Below are 17,848 nucleotides of genomic sequence, written 5' to 3'. Positions count from 1 at the left end.
TTTTTTTTTCTTTCTTGTTTTTTTAAAAAAGTATTCAATAATGGGATATGGATTAGAGGAATAAATACAAATGAAACATGGTGGACTCCCAACAACAAAACTCAAACGAAAAAGGCAATACAAATATAGTAATGAAAACAAATGGTAGACAATAGATTCAAAAATGATTCGGCCCTCTCTAAGAGCCGCACGAAATGGTATACAAACGCAAAAGGGCTTCGTTAAAAGCTTCATGCGGTAAAAGAAACCACCATTGTTAAGTGGTTGTTGCAGGGGAAGCATTGCCAAAAACCGAGCAAGATCTATTGACGAGGAAAACACACTGATCACAAAAGTCTCGACTTTCAAATCAGTCTACAAAAAGGCTAGGAGTTGGTAACCCAAACAACACAAAAAAGGCAGCAAAACGTAAAAGGAGCTGTGGAAAAGCAACAGAAAAACATCAAAACACCAAAAAACAGATGCAGAAGTGGCAGAGGATGGTGTAACCATGATCCGGAGAGGCCACGCGCCAGTGAGGAGCGTCCACGCGTTAGTAGATTTTGTTTAATATTATTAAGATTGATATTGATAACCTCTTAAAAGCCAACTTGGATGAGAAGAGGTCGTTTCATTTGATTTAATGTTGCCAAGGAAAATTCACTTGGTTTGATCATTCTCTAAAAATAATTCGCTCAATCCCATTTGTGCTTATTTATAAAAACTAGTTTTTATTGAGACTAATTCCCTATCCCCACAAATCCCGAGACTAGGGGTGTGAGTTGTCCATGGATGTGACTAGGTACCACGCGTTGGCAAAAAAACGTTCTTCGTACCTCTTGTGTAAGACTATAGGTGAAACTCGAAGATGAATCGGTATGATATGACATATGCTTTCATTGAAGTTTAAGGACTCGAGAAGCGATGAATTAATTGCATTGTAGACATTTAGCTGACAGAGATAAATATCTAACAATTGATATGGGTAATGAGGAAAAGACTTGATCCTTAGTCAGTCACGTTCTGGGATCGTTAACCTTCTGGAGGGGGCGACCTCCGATCATGAATTTATTGGTTTGATTATCTCAAGGCTTGGCATTAAATCTCGAACACTAAATAAGCCTTGGGCTTGAGAGTTGACATATTGAAATTGGGCCTTTGGGCCATTGTCCCACATCCCAACATTAACAAACTCAGAATACTTATAATTATTTTTACCATTATATTATATCAAAACGCTACGCAGAGGAAAACTCACCAAATATATAGAGCAATTGCATGTGATAGTGGTAACGTATTGGATAATGAGAACTTCTTTATAATATACATAAACATGCAGGAAGTTTAAGCTACCTCTAGGCTCTAGCAGTTTTAGGGTTGAACTCATGCTGAAGAGTAATATCAACTAGCAGGGTGCGCTAATGTATCTATACATTCAGGGTTTATCATTCTTACTGTCACTGTTCTTGTGCAAAAGAGTCCTAGATGTCCAAGCCTTTGTTTTGCAAAAGAGGAACTTTAGAAGAAGATGACTCAGAGTCAGAGCAACAAACTCCCCTGTTTCCAATCGTCTTCTCTTCTTGGGCTTGCCCCCATATCACAGCATAAAACCCAAGAGCTATTACAGCTGCTCCTATTACACTGCACATGAATGAAATTGAACCATAATAATTAGGAATATCCCTTAATAATTCACAGAATCAATACATTGAGTTTTGAAAAAATATACCTTCCAAGATAAAGAGTCTCCCCAAGAAAAGGGATCCCCATGGCAACTGCAATGACAATCCCCAGTGGGCTAAACAATGCAACAAAGACAGGGCCCTTCTTGCGACATGCCCATGTAACAGCAACACTTCGTGCAGCTACCACCAAAACAGCCTGGAGAAAAAAGCAAACCATAATGAGTGATAGAATTATGATCCTATAATATATAGAGCATATCATCTTCTCTATGCTTACCGAGTACCCTACGGCTATCAACTCCATATTAGACCCTAGTCTCCAAGCGTTTGGATTATCTATCTCTGCAATTAGAGCAATCGCGGTAGATTGGAGGGTCACAAAAGTGCAACAAATGAGTGTTACAATCAACTCTGCAGGACACTCCCTTATAATCAGGGTCTGGATATGGTAAAAAAAAAATGAAGTTAATTTTCTGAGATATATTGCCTGCAAGAAAAGCATTAAGAGGTGACTTGAATGTTTAAACAAGGTTTACCTGGACAATAAACAATGTTGAAAGACATAAGCTACCAAATGTTAGGAGAATGCCTCCAAGGACCCAATTTGTTTGCGCTGATAAAAGGACCTCATTGGGTTGACTATTGGGTGATGCGGCAACACTTGCCAGAGGCAGACCTCTGTATAAAGTCACAATCAATGCGCCTGAGATAGATACTATGGTTCCAATACACTTGGCCAGACTGCTTTGGACTCTCAAGTCCAGCTTTTCCATCCTACAACCACCATTAGATTAAAGCCTTGTTTTCCACATATTTTGGAAGAATCTTGGTGAATCATGTCTACAGAAAAGATAATGTCTTCAAAAGTTTGCACTGGTTGATCTAATTGGAACCTCAAGAGGATTCGCATTAGTGTTTTATCCCCATGTTAAAGCTACTTGTGACTTCAAATGATGTTTTCTATAATTCATTCCTTAATACTAAATGTAGAATCTAATAACTAAAGCTAGTATTGATTAGTGTTTACAAGAGGCAACACACCAATTGTCTCAAAAGCTTAAACTAATAGGAAATGTTGAATTTAATCATTTAATTAATACTTTAACATTCTCCGATTATACAACATATTAACTATCGTAATTGAAATGAGGGATAAATGGTTAAGACAAGGTTTGACCACATGCCCTTTGTTCCAATATCAGGTTAGCTTAAACCGATAGAAAATGGTGAATTTAGTAGCAACATTGTTCTACAAGATTATTTTAGCACTGAAATGTATTAGGGAAACCCCAATAATATATATGCACCCTTCACATTTGAGAGGGTGAAAATGGGAGAAAAGAAAGCTAAGTCTATGATTGCTAAATTCTGAATTATAACCCCCATGTTTGGGTTAAAAACAGAAATGGAACCAGCACAAATGTGGCACATTCTGATAGGTGACTGGTTCGAGTAGTTTTGGCTCTTAGCACTTGGAACAGAGGGAAAGAGACGCACCTGGAGATGATGGCAAGCATGAAGGTAAAAGCCGGGGTCAAATCGACTATTGCTGAGGATAAAGTTGGAGAGCTGTACCCTATGCCAGCGTACATGAAGGTCTGCACACAGCAACTATAAAGCCCCCCAAAAATCATGATATATCATAAATTAGTGTGAGCATACCCTCAGACCAAAGATTAGAAACCCATTTGGGATTTATTTCTTGCTAATTATAATCTCAATTATACAGGAAAAGTACCTTAGCAGGCCAAGAAGAAAGATTTTACACAATACTAAAGAAGTTACTGGAGGAAGACTTCTTTTTCTGCAAATCAAATTACCCAGAGAAAAAATGTTGATGATCAGTACAGTAAAGTAATAGTTGTGGAGTTAGAAAAGTAGGATCAGATGATTATGTGAACCTGTAAACGATGACGGAAGCTGCAAAAAGGACGAGGACGGCGAGGGCGTTTGAGTAAACAACAAAAACAAAGTTACTCATCCCTTCTCTACTCATGGCAGCTTTTAATATGGTGTTCAAGCCCACGTCGGCGAACTGTGTCGCCACCATGGCTGCTGTTACTCCTAAGCCCCTCATCTCTCTCTCTCTATCTCTCCCTCTCTGCAACGCTGCTTGTTGAGTCATGAACAGGACAAACGCTCCTGCAATATCTACTACTCCACTGCGCTGTAAAAATAAAACGAATGTAAAGAGTTAAAAAGTCTAAATACGACAACGATCGATAGAGACCAAGAGTGGTCCAAATGTTGCTGCAATTATTCGCCTTTCCACCAAGCATGCATGGGATTTTAATTATTCTATTTAATTATTGAATATGGAAATGCGTGGGGAGAATATAAATCACGAAATGGAGAGAATGTTACAGTACGGTTAAATTTATAGATTTAACGGTGGAATATGTTATTTAAAATTTTTAAATAATGTAAAAGAAAGTGAACGGAAGAATAAATCCAGGCGAGCCCATTAACCCAAAAGCCCAATAATTGTAGGAGAGAGTTTATAAACGTGACACGTGTGACTCAAAGCCTATTTATTATCGGCATCGCTGGATTGGAGATTTGGAGTAGCCTATCAGGGAAGTCGTTATCAAAACCCCAAAACACCTCTCACAAGGGTCAAAATTGGTGAGATCAGGAGCTACGTCACCTTTTTGTTTTTTTTGTTTTTTTAAATTACCTTTTTTTTTTTTTTCCTGAAAATGACTTGTAATTTTTTTCTTTGTGAGGGAATGTGAAGAAGACATGAGATTTTTAACGAAATTAAGAAAGAAAAAAAATATATATTGATTGTTGGCGCCTGGCGGTGTCAAAACATGAAACAACCTTTAACATTGGATAAATTTTTAGATTTTTTTTTAGGGAATTGGATTCTCATCGGTCGATTTTGGATGGGAGAGTATCTAGTTTATAATTAGGATTTTTTTAAAATCTTATAATCATAAATGGGACATATATTTTATTAATAAAAAATAATAGTAAAATATCATTTAATATTAAAAAAATAAAAAATAAATTAATAAACGTCTTTGATGGGAGTGGCCGAAATCACCTCATGACTCTTGAGGGTGGTACAGCCACCCCAATGGCCAAACAAAAAAATATATATATAATGGGTTGGCTATTAAGGGTGGTTTAGCAACCTTTGGCAAGCCATTAGTAATTTAGTGGTGACTCCTAGCTAAAATGGGAGTAGTCGGCTACCTCCTATGGTTAAGATAAAATGACCAACTACTTTTTATTTTTTTATTAATTTTTTTAATATTAAATAATATTTTATTATTATTTTTTATTAAAGGAACACATGTCCCATTTTGTAAGCTTTCAAAATCATATCCTGAACCGGATACTCCCTTGTCTAAAATCCGGTTCCTTTTTTTTTTAGGGAGCAAGAGTGTAAAAGAGAGGAGATGAAAGTAATCTCATCTTGATGTTTGCCGTTTTTTATAACAGATTTGCGGTAACTATTGCCCACGTGGCCCACTTTCGTCGAAGACTCTTCTGTTGCAACGACTCTTGTAGGCAATTATGAATTACCTCGTGCGGTGCGGGGATTACAAAAACAATTATTGGGCCTGCCTAAGAAAGGGATCCGGATTTCGGGTCAAGTGATCAATGGACCAATTACGGGGTCCGCAAGCCCAACAAAATCCAATTTAACAGTCCGAAGTTCATGTAGATACGTTTCAGAAGAGAACTGCGCGTTGTTGATGAAAGCCAAATCCATGGGCTTACTGGACAGCGAAGAAATATACACATCCTCAGTCTAACTTTCTCTTGCATTGCGCTCAGGACCCGAACCAAAAACCAAGCCCACATGCACCTGAGCCTCGTGGCAAGCCCAGGGCCAGTGATAGGTATAAGTAGCATGAAATAGAAATTTGAAAAAAATGACGCTAAATACTAGTTATTTATATTGGTTGGATGGTCATCTGCTCAGTTTGCATGCAAACTCAATAAATTCTTGTTAGGCCTTGAACAAGAGTCAAGGTAATGAAATAGATTCTCTTCAGTTCATTCGAAGAGTATTATTGTCGTTTTTACTTTGAGGAGATAAAAATACTCTTCAAATATAGCTAATTGGATATTTTTTAGTTCAAATAAACTATAGATGATCCTAATTCCAAGGCAATGGTATGCAAAACTATATTCACTCTCATTAAAGCATGTTATAAATTCATCTAATCTCATGAGAGACAACAATTCATGTGTATGTAACTAATATTAATTATATTGGCGGTACTTTTTGGGTATTGAAGAGGGTTGCTCGACAAAAGGATATTCTTATCACAAATGGTAGTATGCTTAGAGATACTTGAAGATATATACATTGTTGGTGCCAAACTAGGATGAATCCCTTGTTATATCGGTGATTAGTTGGTAAGTTCCAAATTTAGCCTATGCAATATGTGTTAAGTCGGTTTATGGAAAGCAACACACATCTTACTTACATGTGTTTGTTATGATGCATCAAGCTCTCACTAGGTCAAGGGATTTTTTTGTTGGCCACAAACAATATTCAATTACATTCATTTTGTGATACAAATCGGGAATAATGCAAAAACACTTGAATATCGGGGTTTTGTATTCTCCTTAAAGACTTTGAAGCAAACACCAATGTTATAGTCTTTGGCTGAAGTAGAATATAGAGTTATGGTCTCTACTTGTTGTGAGATTACTCGCTAAAACTTTGATTGGTAAATCTTAATGTGTCACATCCATAATAGGCCTAGCTATATTGTGATAACAAGGTAGCCACCCAAATAGTCCCGAACCAATTATTTCATTCTCGAACAAAATATATAAAGATTGATTGACACATGATCTAAGAAAACCTTCAAGCCAAAGCATTTCATGTGCCTACAGATCTGCAACTTGCCGATATTTATCAAAGCACTTGGTGTAGCACTCTTTGGTCACCTCCTTGGCAAATTGGGCATCTTCAACATCCACTTCAATTTGATTGAGAGTGATAAGAAGGAAATTGATAATCGCCGAAATCCTTATGCACACTATGATGATCTTTATAATCATAAAAAATACTCACAAACTACTTTCACCTTTTTATTACACCATAAAAAACACCCTTTGATTTATTTATTTATTTAAAAAAACAAAAAAAAAAAACAAAAGAGCCCATTGCTTTTGGACACTATGATCTTCTGGAAGGCACTCATTAGGTGATTCCAGTCATTTCTTTGATGTTGATTTGGGCACACATCAATATGAAAAATCATTTGAGGACAGGTTAGTACTTGAAAGAGCAGAACCACATGGATTATGCCCCCATTTTACTTCAATAAGTAGAAGATGACGTACTTGTCCTTAATTTGTACACTATCATTAGGGTAGCCACCGACCCCTCTTCCATCAATTAGGTCGTCCTTGTGCACCTTGTGATCAATGGGTAGGCAGAGAAAATGAAGATAACCCAATTGCTCTATAATTCCTTCACTTCTTGTCTGCCAGCAAAATGGTAAAGTGAGTGGACACGATAATTAGTGGCGCCTGATGAAACAAGCAGGTGAAATTGAGGGCAATAATTGAAATACACATTTATTTATTTTTATATGTTCACATAAAAAAAGAAAAATAAAAATTTAAATTAGTCACTTACGTTTCATGAATCATGATCCCTAATTGATTGAACTACCATTTGAAAACAAAGTTTATTAGAATATAACTAATCGTTAAAAAAAAAAAAAAAACCTTTTACCCCAAGTTTGTACAAATTATTATTATTATTTAAAGTACATTCTAAACCGAGACCAAGCAAACAACAAATAGACTAAACAAAGAAAAGGACGTTACAAACAGAAGGGATTTTTTTTCCTCGGGAAGAACATAAAATAAGTGAGAAAGCAGTTGGAATGGGATCAAACCCAATAAACCACACGACGGACACACATTTGTGTTATTGTCTCAAAAGAACTAGTTAATTTAAAACTTTTCTAGGCCTAATTTCATCTAATAAGTAATTAGCACTTATAAGTATTCTTTATGTGAGCTACTCATAATTTCAACACGGGATCGGAGTGTTACATTTTGAATGCGAACATTACTCTACCATCTATCCTAATTTCAATTAAAATTTCACATGTGAAAAAAAATTAAAGTATTAACTAAACTATTAAATTTACTATTTTCCATATGGTTTGGACATTCTTTGTCCTCTAATGCGTTGTATACCTGTATGGAACAGATTTTCGATTTGCTAAAAAACAAAACGTGCATATAATTTTAAAACTATAGTCGTAGTACTATAACATCATTCATCCAGGATCGACAATATTCTTCTTCCACATAATGATAGATTGCCAATTTGGAAATTTCTTATCATTATGAAGATTTGGAAAGATATGGGAGTAGAGTAATCATTTCAGATGCATTAAAACTAGCATTCTTCTTCCATCTAAATCTTCTCTGATGGACTATTTATCAGAACAAATATAATTTTATTAAAGTAGAAGGGTGTGAGTCCAAATTCGAAAAAGTTGAAGGGCTACTTTGAATAATCTGCCTAACAATGTCAATAAAAAAAAAAAAAAAAAAAAAGATTATTAGTGTTGTGTAGTTGAAAGGTCTTTGCCAACCAGGGCGTGCCACGTATGGGAGATGTCACTCTCAAACCCGTGGAAATAACATGCCAGGAGAGGTGGAAGAAGATGCACTTGTCCCTCCAGAGGGGGACTGCTTTAAAAAGTACATGGTGATGAAGCCATTACCCTCCTTTCACTTCACTTCTCCCCCTCTGCATTTTTGGACTCGTACGTAGCAGAGCCATGGAGAGGGACTACACAACACCAACCCATTGGCTGCTACTCCTACTACAAAATAAATTAAGTAAGAAAAGCTTAGCCAACTGCCGTACTTGTTAGCCAGGCCCCGGCCCTGCTCTGCTCTCATCATGGTTCATTTACTGTTTCTTTGATAGTGCCCTAACGCTGGGTTCCAATCAACCATATTCTGCCCTTTTGTATCTTTGTTCCGTGGGACGGAAACTCCTTGGAAATTCAATTTATTAAATTATGAATAAATATAATATAATATACGGTCGAAAAAAAAAAAAAAAAAAAGGACCCATAAATTGGATGATGATGCAGGGGAATCGATTGCCCTTGGGCCATGGCCCACCAACGTGAAAGAGAGTACTAGTTCTTCTGTAGCATGTACCACGTTTGTAAATTGTAATGTAAAAATCTGAAAAAGAAAAAAAAAACCACGTTGATATCATCTCTCTTTGAGAAATCGTAGGCCCAAGACGTTGGGCCTGATGATCCCTTTGACGACGGAAGATAAAAAAATCTAACCCGGCCACCGTCATTAAGTTCAAGAAAGGAAAAAAATAATGTTATTGTTGGAGAGAATTTGAGGAGTGAGAAAAATGAAGGCAATAATATATATATATATATATATATATATATATATATTAATTTTATCTCTTAATCTAAATGAAAGAGAGAAAGAGAGATCGGTCAGAAATGCTTCTGAACACTAGATTGAAAGCAGCACATTGAGCTTAACAATATGCACGATAATTTGAAGGCAATAATTATAAAGTGTTAGAGACATACCGTGGTTGGTAGTTAGGGGAAAGAAAAGGGGTGTGTGTGATGTGTGTGATCTCTTGGTACCCTGCATATCTCACTCATGTTGTCTTCTTGCAACCACACATACAGCGGTAGATGCATATTCCCTCTCTCTATGATTAAATGTGAGTCCCTTTCTTTACTCTGTTGGCAAAAGAAGCTAGCATCATCAAAAGCTGCTCCCCACCCCACCCCAACCCATCTCCTGATTAAACATATATTACATATATTGCTTATCATCTAATTATGATTTTGATGTCCAAATGAGAGACAATTAGCAACCCTTTTTGCTTGCTTGTTTCCATTAACCTCTGCATATATATGTTTTGTCATTCAAAACATATATATATTACACGTACGAGCTAGGATAATGAAAGTAAACCAAGGTAGCTTAGGTGGTTTAATTAAGCATGCGATTACAGCAAGAAAGTGGACCAACATGAAGTAGCTAGTTGTGTCGTTGTTGGTCACAGGTCTGCTTTGTTATGATGTTGACGGATGATGATAGTGAATGGCATGGGGGTGGTGTTGACGTAGAGATGGGCAAAATTCTTGTAAGCTTTAGTGGAGAATGGAGATTGTGTTGAACATCTGTATTCACAATAAGGGTAATTGGGTGGATCCCGTACATCATCTCCCACAACACATTGGATGGTTGTGATGTGCAAGGTGTTAAAACAGTTATTCTAAAAGTTTAAGACTAATGTGGAATATTGAATTTAAATAGGGTGAATTGATGGAGTTAAAGTTCGATCCTAGTGCTTTTGGCTCTGATATCATGTTAAATTACTAGTTATCTTAAAAGCTTAAGCTGATAAGAAAATGTAAATTTAATCACTTAGAGCTTGTTTGGAATTGCGTTTGAGGGCTTTAAAAGTGCTTTTTAATTCTAAAAAAGTATGTTTGAAGAAAAAAGTACTCGTTTGGTAAAAAAATAAAAAAGCTTTTAAGGGTTCAAAAAGCCTAAAAATGGACAAAACACACTTTTGATAAAAGCTTAAAAATAAAGTTTTTGTCTAAAAGCTATTTTTAACTTAAAATCTCTATTTCTCAAATATAATCTCAAACAAACTCTTAATCATTAGTTTAACACAAGAAAACCTATGCAGACCTCAATAAAGGGTAATCCTAGTTATGCCTAGTGCCATGTTGAGCAAATGTGGGGGCCTTTTTGCTACATAGATATGACTTGGAAAAGCTGGTGTGGGTGGGAGTCGAGGACTACTGAAGTTTTTGAGAAAAAGAAAAAAAAAAAAAAAACTCTGTTTTACAGCAACCAAAAGGTTAGCCAAAAGTGAATAAAAAGGACTTTCTTTCTTTCTTTTTCTGCTTTTTACTTTTGTTTCTTGGATGGGCACACAAGCTTTTTTGGGCTAAAATGGTGACCAGCAATATTGCCTTCACTTGATGCCTTGTAGATTTGAAAGGCATTTGACCAACCTCTTACATCCACCCTACACCCTGATCGATCTCCTTGTGGCCATCTGTCTCTCTAGCTAGGGTATCCCAATCATGGCCAATTTGTGTGATAAGTTTCAAAAATCTATCATAAATCTCTTTCTTTTCTCAGCTTACCCTACTGGCCTACACTTTGTTCTTGGTGAGAGCTAGCTAGCTAGAGCCATGGAAAGTCGTGGCATCCAGCTCTTTCATGAATCATAATGGTGCCTTTTTTTACTTTTAAATCTGAACCCCTTTCATATCTGGAATCAGCAAAAATGATGCCACCATCAGCGTATAACTAAGCCAAAGGAAGATATATGCACAGCATAACTAGGGCCTGACATAAAAGCAAATCCATATATATATATATATATATATATATATATATATATATTCCTTTTTTGAAGATATAGCTCTATTGATAATCTAGGAGATGACTGTTGAGAAAAATCTTTTCGTCATTATCTTTTCCTTTTTAGACATTTAATCCAAATTTACCTTACTAGTCACCATTTCTATTACTTACAATATATGGTAAAACAATTTTTCATTATATATTTTAAAATTTTTTACTTTTTTTTTTTTTTTTAAGAGAAATTTTATTCAGCAAAATGTTATACAACTATCTAATATAATATGACAATGAAAATTAGTCATTTATTTTTTTTCTTCTTTTTATAAGTTCTTGCTGATCTAAAAATTAATTTTCATTATCACATCTTCCTAATTGTATAACGACATACTAAATAGCATTATTATTTTTTAAATATTTAGCATTAAAAAAAAAAAGCTTTTTTTTTTTTTTTTTTTTTGAAAGAAAAGCTATGTTGAACCATGCATGTAAGATTAATCTCTTGATTTATTTATTGCTTTAATACCTTACTTCTTTTGACTTTTGAGTCATGTCAAGCATGGAAGGAATAGTTGCATCCCCCATGCATGATTCCATGACAGCATACAGATGCATGCATGCAAATATATATATATATATATATATATATATAAACAAAATACGTTGGTAGATATATATAATATATCCACACGTACCCAAGAAAATTAAAAATTAAAAAAAAGCCCTACCAAGACATAGGTTGCCGTTTGGGAAAATGTGTGAAAACATATGTTTGTTAAGTGGGAAAAGATATTTCATCACTCCAAGAAACACTGAAATTTAGATCTTCGGACATCACAGATTCCTGCCTAATCGCCAACTGTGGTTTCTAACAAAACCCAAGTAAACTGAGCTGTTGTTTGTGTTTCTGTTTCTTTAATTAAGACAAAAAAAAAAAAAAAAAAAAAAGGCAATCTAACCCTACCTATCATATGAATATAACACAATTTCAAACATTCCAAAACAATATTAAATTACACTCTTCTACCATTCTTTGCTCCCGTACCAACCTTTTTTTCCATAAAATACTATGCTTAATTTATGGGGGTGGGGAATGAGATTTGCTGTTCTACCTTCCAACAAGCTATCATCACTACATATAATAATGTTTCTCTTTACACTCATCTTATATCAATTAATTTAATGTTTTTCAAGTGACGACCGATATGAGAAGCTAACCACTTAAAATACACTACATCAGCCAATAAAAAATGAATGTGAAGAATAGGCATCAACCACTTCAAATACGACAAGGAAATTATTTAATGATAGGAGATGATATTTTGCTTGCTCTGAATTTATAATTTTAAGGCACCATATCATTATAGATGCATGCTTTTGAAAACCAATAATTTTTGGATGTTTGTTGGATTGGAGAATTTACAAAATGAAAAGGGACATTGGGAAGGGATGGGAAGAGCAGAGATTCCACTTCCTTTATTGCTAGAAAGGGATGGGGCATTAGCCAGCAGCTGTTGTCTTGACCAAGACTCTTCTTGTGCCATTCTTTCCTCCCATACCAATTCCTCCAATTCCATCACAAATATTATAAAAGTCTTGGAAGCGTTATTAAAAAGAAGAAAAAACCAAAATAAATATGTCCATTTCCACCGTCAATAAAATCCAAACCTCATCAAATTGCACCTCCAACACCCTCATTCTGCTTACATCACCACCATCAGATTCTGTCGCCAACTCTTTTATTAATTATCAAATAACAGAACCCACTTCATATTTATTTATAATTCTTTCTCTCTCTCTTTCTCACACACACAGAGAGATCTAGACAGAAGAAGCCAAGTAGAAAATAATGTCTGTCACTATCAAAAATTTAAGGTCGCAAAAGCTGGTGTACAAACAAAGAAAATAAATTCATTTATTACATCTTGCAATTGAGAGGACTGTCTTTTTAACAGACGGTCAAAGGGAGTGCATGATGATCTGTCAAACTTCTTGATGTCAGGGTGGAGAAATGAGAGCTCTAAACTTTCTTTTTACTCATCATGAACTCAGGCAGAGAGACAGAGAACCTTAAAACTATATATAAAACATAATATATACATATACTATTCATGAAAACCCAGTAACATATTTCAGGTTAGAAAGAAAAAAAAAAAACCCTTGTTGGATTGGTTGGTTAAATTATGATCCAACTTGAGAGTCAAATTGAAAGATGAATGAGAGCCACAACATTGGTTCAGAATGCCTGCAGGCAAAAATGTTAGGCATTTTCATGATATGCACAAAGTCAGTGATATGGTATTATGGTGATTCCAGCTCCTGGGCCCATAACATTACAAGCACGTTATAAACAAAATGTGTTACAGTTGGACACTTAAAGGTATCCAGATAAGTGATAGGAAACTCTTTGGTGTTGATGTTGATGTTGATATTATAGCTTTTGGATGTTGATGTTGATATAATGCATGCTCAAATTTTTAGAATTAATTTGGCTAATTAATTAATACAGTGTCATATTATAGCTTTTGGGCATCGGGATCCTGGGAAACTCTGCCACGTACGAATTTATCAGTGGTAAAATGTTTTACTCAAGTATGTTGGTGCAGGCTAATAATTTAACATGCTCCTGTTAAAACCGGAGGCTGTGCAGTTTGTTCTTTTATATTGCCAGAATAAATGAAGGTGGTGGGTAATTAAAGCTCTTCTCCTGGGACTGAAATAATGAGAGGTGTAATTAATATATACCTTAGTGTGTCAGGAAAAAATGAAAAGGAAAAAGGAAAAGAATAAATTGGGGCCTGGGGAGATAGATACGGATCATCAAAGAAATAGAGCTGGCTACTCAATACTCATGATGTAGGCTCAGAATAATAAGGTTTTAATTGGTCCTCTCTCTCTCTCTCTCTCTTTCGATAATTCATAATTGGGATGATGAGGTTGGGAGAGAAAAAAATGTATTGAATGGAGGATTGAAAAAGAAACCGTTGGGAATCGGGAAGAGGGAAAAGTGTGGGGCCTAAATGCAATCAATTTGGTAAAATTTAAAGCAGGATATAATTCACTTCTCTTCCAAACACATACACACACGCAGAGAGAGAGAGAGAGAGAGAGAGAGAGAGAAATGTGAGATTTCCTAGCTAGTTGATAGGCTTATTATATTAAAAAAAATATCAATATATAATTATAATGACGTGTCAGCAAAGGAGGAGAGTTTCTTTCTCCTAAAAAAATATATATAGATATATATATAAAGAGAGAGAGAGGGAGGAGCAAATAAAGGAGAGGAAATTAAGAGAGGTCGATGGAAGAACATCTCAGCCCATTAGCTGTTACTCATCTCCTTCAACACACCCTGAGAAGTTTGTGCATTCATGAAAATTCTCAGTGGGTTTATGCAGTCTTCTGGAGGATCCTACCCAGAAATTACCCCCCACCCAAGTGAGGAGAATATATATATATATATATATATATATATATATATATATATATATATATATATATATATATGTTTGCAAACATGCAATCACCCCCATATTGTATATATATGCATCCGTTAATGATTTGATATGTTTTTTACAACAGATGGGATGGTCAAGGAGCATATGACAGGTCAAGAGGAAACAGGAGAAACTGGTATTTTTCCTTAATTAGCTTCCAAGCAAAAAGTGTGTTTGAATATTGAATCTTGGGTATCAATATATATAATATGCTAACCTGTCAGGATATTGGTCTGGGAAGACGGTTTCTGCAACTTCGCTGCGTCATCAGCAGCTGAGATAAATTCGGGGGATTGTCCACCTGCTGCCTCTTCTTCAGTCTACGGCAACTGTGAGTTCCAACACTACCAAGGACTGCAACCAGAGCTCTTTTTCAAGATGTCCCATGAGATCTACAACTATGGAGAAGGGTAACAACTATATATATTTCTCATTTTCTTTTACAGTTGGAATATTCAAGTAGCCCTAAACACCATTTAAAAAAAAAAAAAAAAAAAAAATGCAAGTTGATTTTGTCCCATGGAACAGTTTGATAGGAAAAGTGGCTGCAGATCATAGTCATAAGTGGATATACAAAGAACCAAATGACCAAGAAATCAACTTCTTGTCAGCATGGCACAACTCCGCGGATTCAGTAAGCTTTTTTCTTTTTTCTTTTTTATAACCGGAACTAGCTAGATTCTCGGGACATCATGCAAAACGCCTCCTCCACATGATTCGGATAAAGTTTGGACCTTTGCCGGGGAGCGTGACTCTAAAAAATTATTTGGACTCAAAGGGTACTAATCCTTGAGACACGAGGACAAGTACTTGTTACAACAGGAGACAACCGTGTTACTTAAGTTTGTAGTTTCATGTTTACGTTTTTACTTCGATCCAGTAAAATCAGTCTTTTCCAACCATATATGTTTGTTCTATTTTCCTGTGTTTTTTACAGCACCCTAGGACATGGGAAGCTCAGTTCCAGTCTGGTATAAAGGTACTAGTGCATTTTAAAACCAAACAGACATGAAATTTTAAGGTTGACCTACACCTACTCTCTTGGGGTTTGATTCAAATAATCTTGCAGACCATAGCCCTGATTGCAGTTAGAGAAGGTGTTGTTCAGTTAGGAAGCATTCACAAGGTGATTGAAGACCTGAGCTACGTGGTTCTACTAAGAAAGAAATTCAGCTACATTGAAAGCATCCCAGGCGTGCTTTTACCCCACCCATCCTCCTCCGCATACCCGTGTAGCCCAGACGCGTGGCATTTCCAAGGCACCCTTGCACCCGGCGCCCCACCTGAATTCTATGAGCAATACAACCAACCTCTGAGAGTCACGCCTTCCATGAGCAGCCTTGAAGCTCTTCTCTCAAAGCTTCCCTCTGTTGTGCCGCCCACTACGCCACCACAATCACAGTTTATGTCGTCGCAGAGGGCATTGGAATTTATGGGAATGGAGAAAGTTGCCAAGGAGGAAACTGATGATCATCAGGAGGTATATAGGCCTGTGCTCGATGTGGGTGAGAGCAGCACTTCCATGTCGGCGTATCGTCATCATCATCAACATCATTTCCATCCGAACCAAGAATGATTATTAGGTGTTACTAGCTAGCTACTTGATTTTAGTAGATTGATTTCTAACGTTGTTAGCAAACCTTAATTAGTTTGGATCAGCATTAATTGTCTTCTTCATATGGGTGTATCTTTTTCTACTACTACTACTACCCTAAGCTTAGCTTTCCTAAGAATCCTCCCCTTCTTTGTATACGAGCATTGCCTTGTTTGTTTTTATGTCTGCCTATATATGTGCGGCTGCAAGCGTGCGTGAGAGAGAGAGGAACGGGAGGATTTACTATTTTATGGATTTACTAAACGGTTAATTGAGTTTTTAATAATTTTATTTTTATTAGTTGTATTTTCTCAGCCAACTCAAACTCAAACTTGAGTTGGCTGCACACATCAGCAACTCTTGCTTTGCTTTTTGTATTTTCATTGGTGATTCTCTGATTTCTTGGAAGTCGAAGAAGTAACAAACGGTTTCAAGATCTTTGCTGAGGAAGAATATAGAGCAATCGCTTCCACTTGTTGTGAGTTAATATGGCTTTTTTCATTGCTCAAAGACTTTCATATTTCTCATCCTAAGGCTGCCTTGTTGGTACTGCTCTCGAGATTGCGCGCATTCTCCTGCACTCTTGTTGATGTGCGCAGCCAAATACCACTATTTTGGGTTTTGGATCTTCCAAATCATTCCTGCAGGAGGTCCAGACCCATTTTTTTCTGATCCTTTGATAAAAGAATTCATTCTCTTCATAAAAAATAGGAGGTAGAACCAATAAATCTTTCTTTTTCAATTCATCCTTGGAGTTGAATACCTCATTCAAGAATTGTTTTTGATCCAATCTGCAGGAATCAATAGAAAAATCCCTTATAATACGCCAGATCTGGCTCGATTATTGATAGAGTGAATCTATCCGCCATTTCTTGAAATCTCTCTTCTGATTCAAAATCGTGATGTAACGTGTATCCCCCTGTTCCGGTCACGAAATAAAAGTCGGAATAGGGGTAGTTCCTCTGTTGACTCAAGAAAGCGGGTCAATTGATTGGCAAGCCGATTGACAGGGCCCGCCAGCAACTTTCACTTGCTAGGAGTAGGGGCTGAAAAGAGCTCTTGGTATAGGTTGGATTTGCTGGGTTTTGATGCTTACCCTATTCTTAGAGAAAGGGGAAGGTTTGATAAAGGAGCTTTTAAGCCCTTTTGCTGAATTGTTGGTCTGCAGCCCCACCCTATAGAATGAATAAGGAGAGGCCTATTGATGACCGAGCCATTCTTATACTACTCCTTACCTCAACCCCCCTTGTCACTTAAAGGGCGAAGTCGCTGAAGCGAGTCTAAAGGCCAAAGAGTGATCTTTGAACGCTACTACGCATCCTTACTAATAGTATAGTGTAAGGTAGGTTTGGGTATAGCAGGATTTGAACTTGTGACCATTAGGTTAAAAGCCCAATGCTCTACCAACTGGCTGAGATATTTTAAAATTAGCTTTTTCTTAAATTATACGTTTTAAAATTGCTAAACTAAAACCAAAACCAAACACTAACCAAAGTAATTGCAAATTTGTGAAGCTTAAAAAAAAAAAAAATTGGATATTATTAGGCTATAGTCTGGCACAAGATTATCATCATTGAAGAATTATTAGTTAGGGTTAAATACTAAATAATCCCCTGGAGTTTCACTTAATTTTTTTTTCTCCTTAGGATTTACTTTTTATCACAGAAGGTCCTTCTGGTTTTGATAATTAATGACTTGGCCACTTATGCCAA

At 36.2% G+C, this 17,848-nt stretch overlaps 2 protein-coding genes across 2 annotated transcripts; one reads left to right on the top strand and one right to left on the bottom strand.

Annotated features, from left to right (window-relative positions):
- Positions 1-1,224: 1,224 nt before the first annotated feature.
- Positions 1,225-3,835, bottom strand: LOC132178674 (WAT1-related protein At5g40210-like). Its single transcript, XM_059591164.1, has 7 exons — positions 3,566-3,835; positions 3,403-3,468; positions 3,162-3,275; positions 2,201-2,438; positions 1,942-2,103; positions 1,709-1,860; positions 1,225-1,620 (listed from the first exon to the last, which is right to left on the bottom strand). The coding sequence occupies exons 1-7, from the start codon at positions 3,787-3,789 to the stop codon at positions 1,461-1,463; spliced, it is 1,116 nt and encodes a 371-aa protein (XP_059447147.1). The 5' UTR covers positions 3,790-3,835; the 3' UTR covers positions 1,225-1,460.
- Positions 3,836-14,196: 10,361 nt separating this feature from the next.
- Positions 14,197-16,436, top strand: LOC132178834 (protein RICE SALT SENSITIVE 3). Its single transcript, XM_059591399.1, has 6 exons — positions 14,197-14,483; positions 14,628-14,678; positions 14,767-14,952; positions 15,071-15,176; positions 15,480-15,521; positions 15,612-16,436. The coding sequence occupies exons 1-6, from the start codon at positions 14,347-14,349 to the stop codon at positions 16,116-16,118; spliced, it is 1,029 nt and encodes a 342-aa protein (XP_059447382.1). The 5' UTR covers positions 14,197-14,346; the 3' UTR covers positions 16,119-16,436.
- The last annotated feature ends 1,412 nt before the right edge of the window (positions 16,437-17,848 follow it).

The sequence above is a fragment of the Corylus avellana genome, chromosome ca4 (assembly GCF_901000735.1).
Source record: "Corylus avellana chromosome ca4, CavTom2PMs-1.0".
Classification (NCBI taxonomy): Eukaryota; Viridiplantae; Streptophyta; class Magnoliopsida; order Fagales; family Betulaceae; genus Corylus; species Corylus avellana.
Note: the sequence above shows the minus strand (reverse complement) of the source record. Positions and strands in the feature narration are given on the sequence as shown.

Bases quoted from the DNA above. Each gene is read 5' to 3' on its own strand.
- LOC132178834 (XM_059591399.1), top strand. From the start codon at position 14,347: ATGGAAGAACATCTCAGCCCATTAGCTGTTACTCATCTCCTTCAACAC. The intron at 14,679-14,766 runs GTATTTTTCCTT...CTAACCTGTCAG, and splicing joins AGAGGAAACAGGAGAAACTG to GATATTGGTCTGGGAAGACG. The intron at 14,953-15,070 runs GTAACAACTATA...CCCATGGAACAG, and splicing joins ATCTACAACTATGGAGAAGG to TTTGATAGGAAAAGTGGCTG.
- LOC132178674 (XM_059591164.1), bottom strand. From the start codon at position 3,789: ATGACTCAACAAGCAGCGTTGCAGAGAGGGAGAGATAGAGAGAGAGAG. The intron at 3,469-3,565 runs GTTCACATAATC...TTTGATTTGCAG, and splicing joins GCTTCCGTCATCGTTTACAG to AAAAAGAAGTCTTCCTCCAG. The intron at 1,861-1,941 runs GTAAGCATAGAG...TTTTTTCTCCAG, and splicing joins TGATAGCCGTAGGGTACTCG to GCTGTTTTGGTGGTAGCTGC.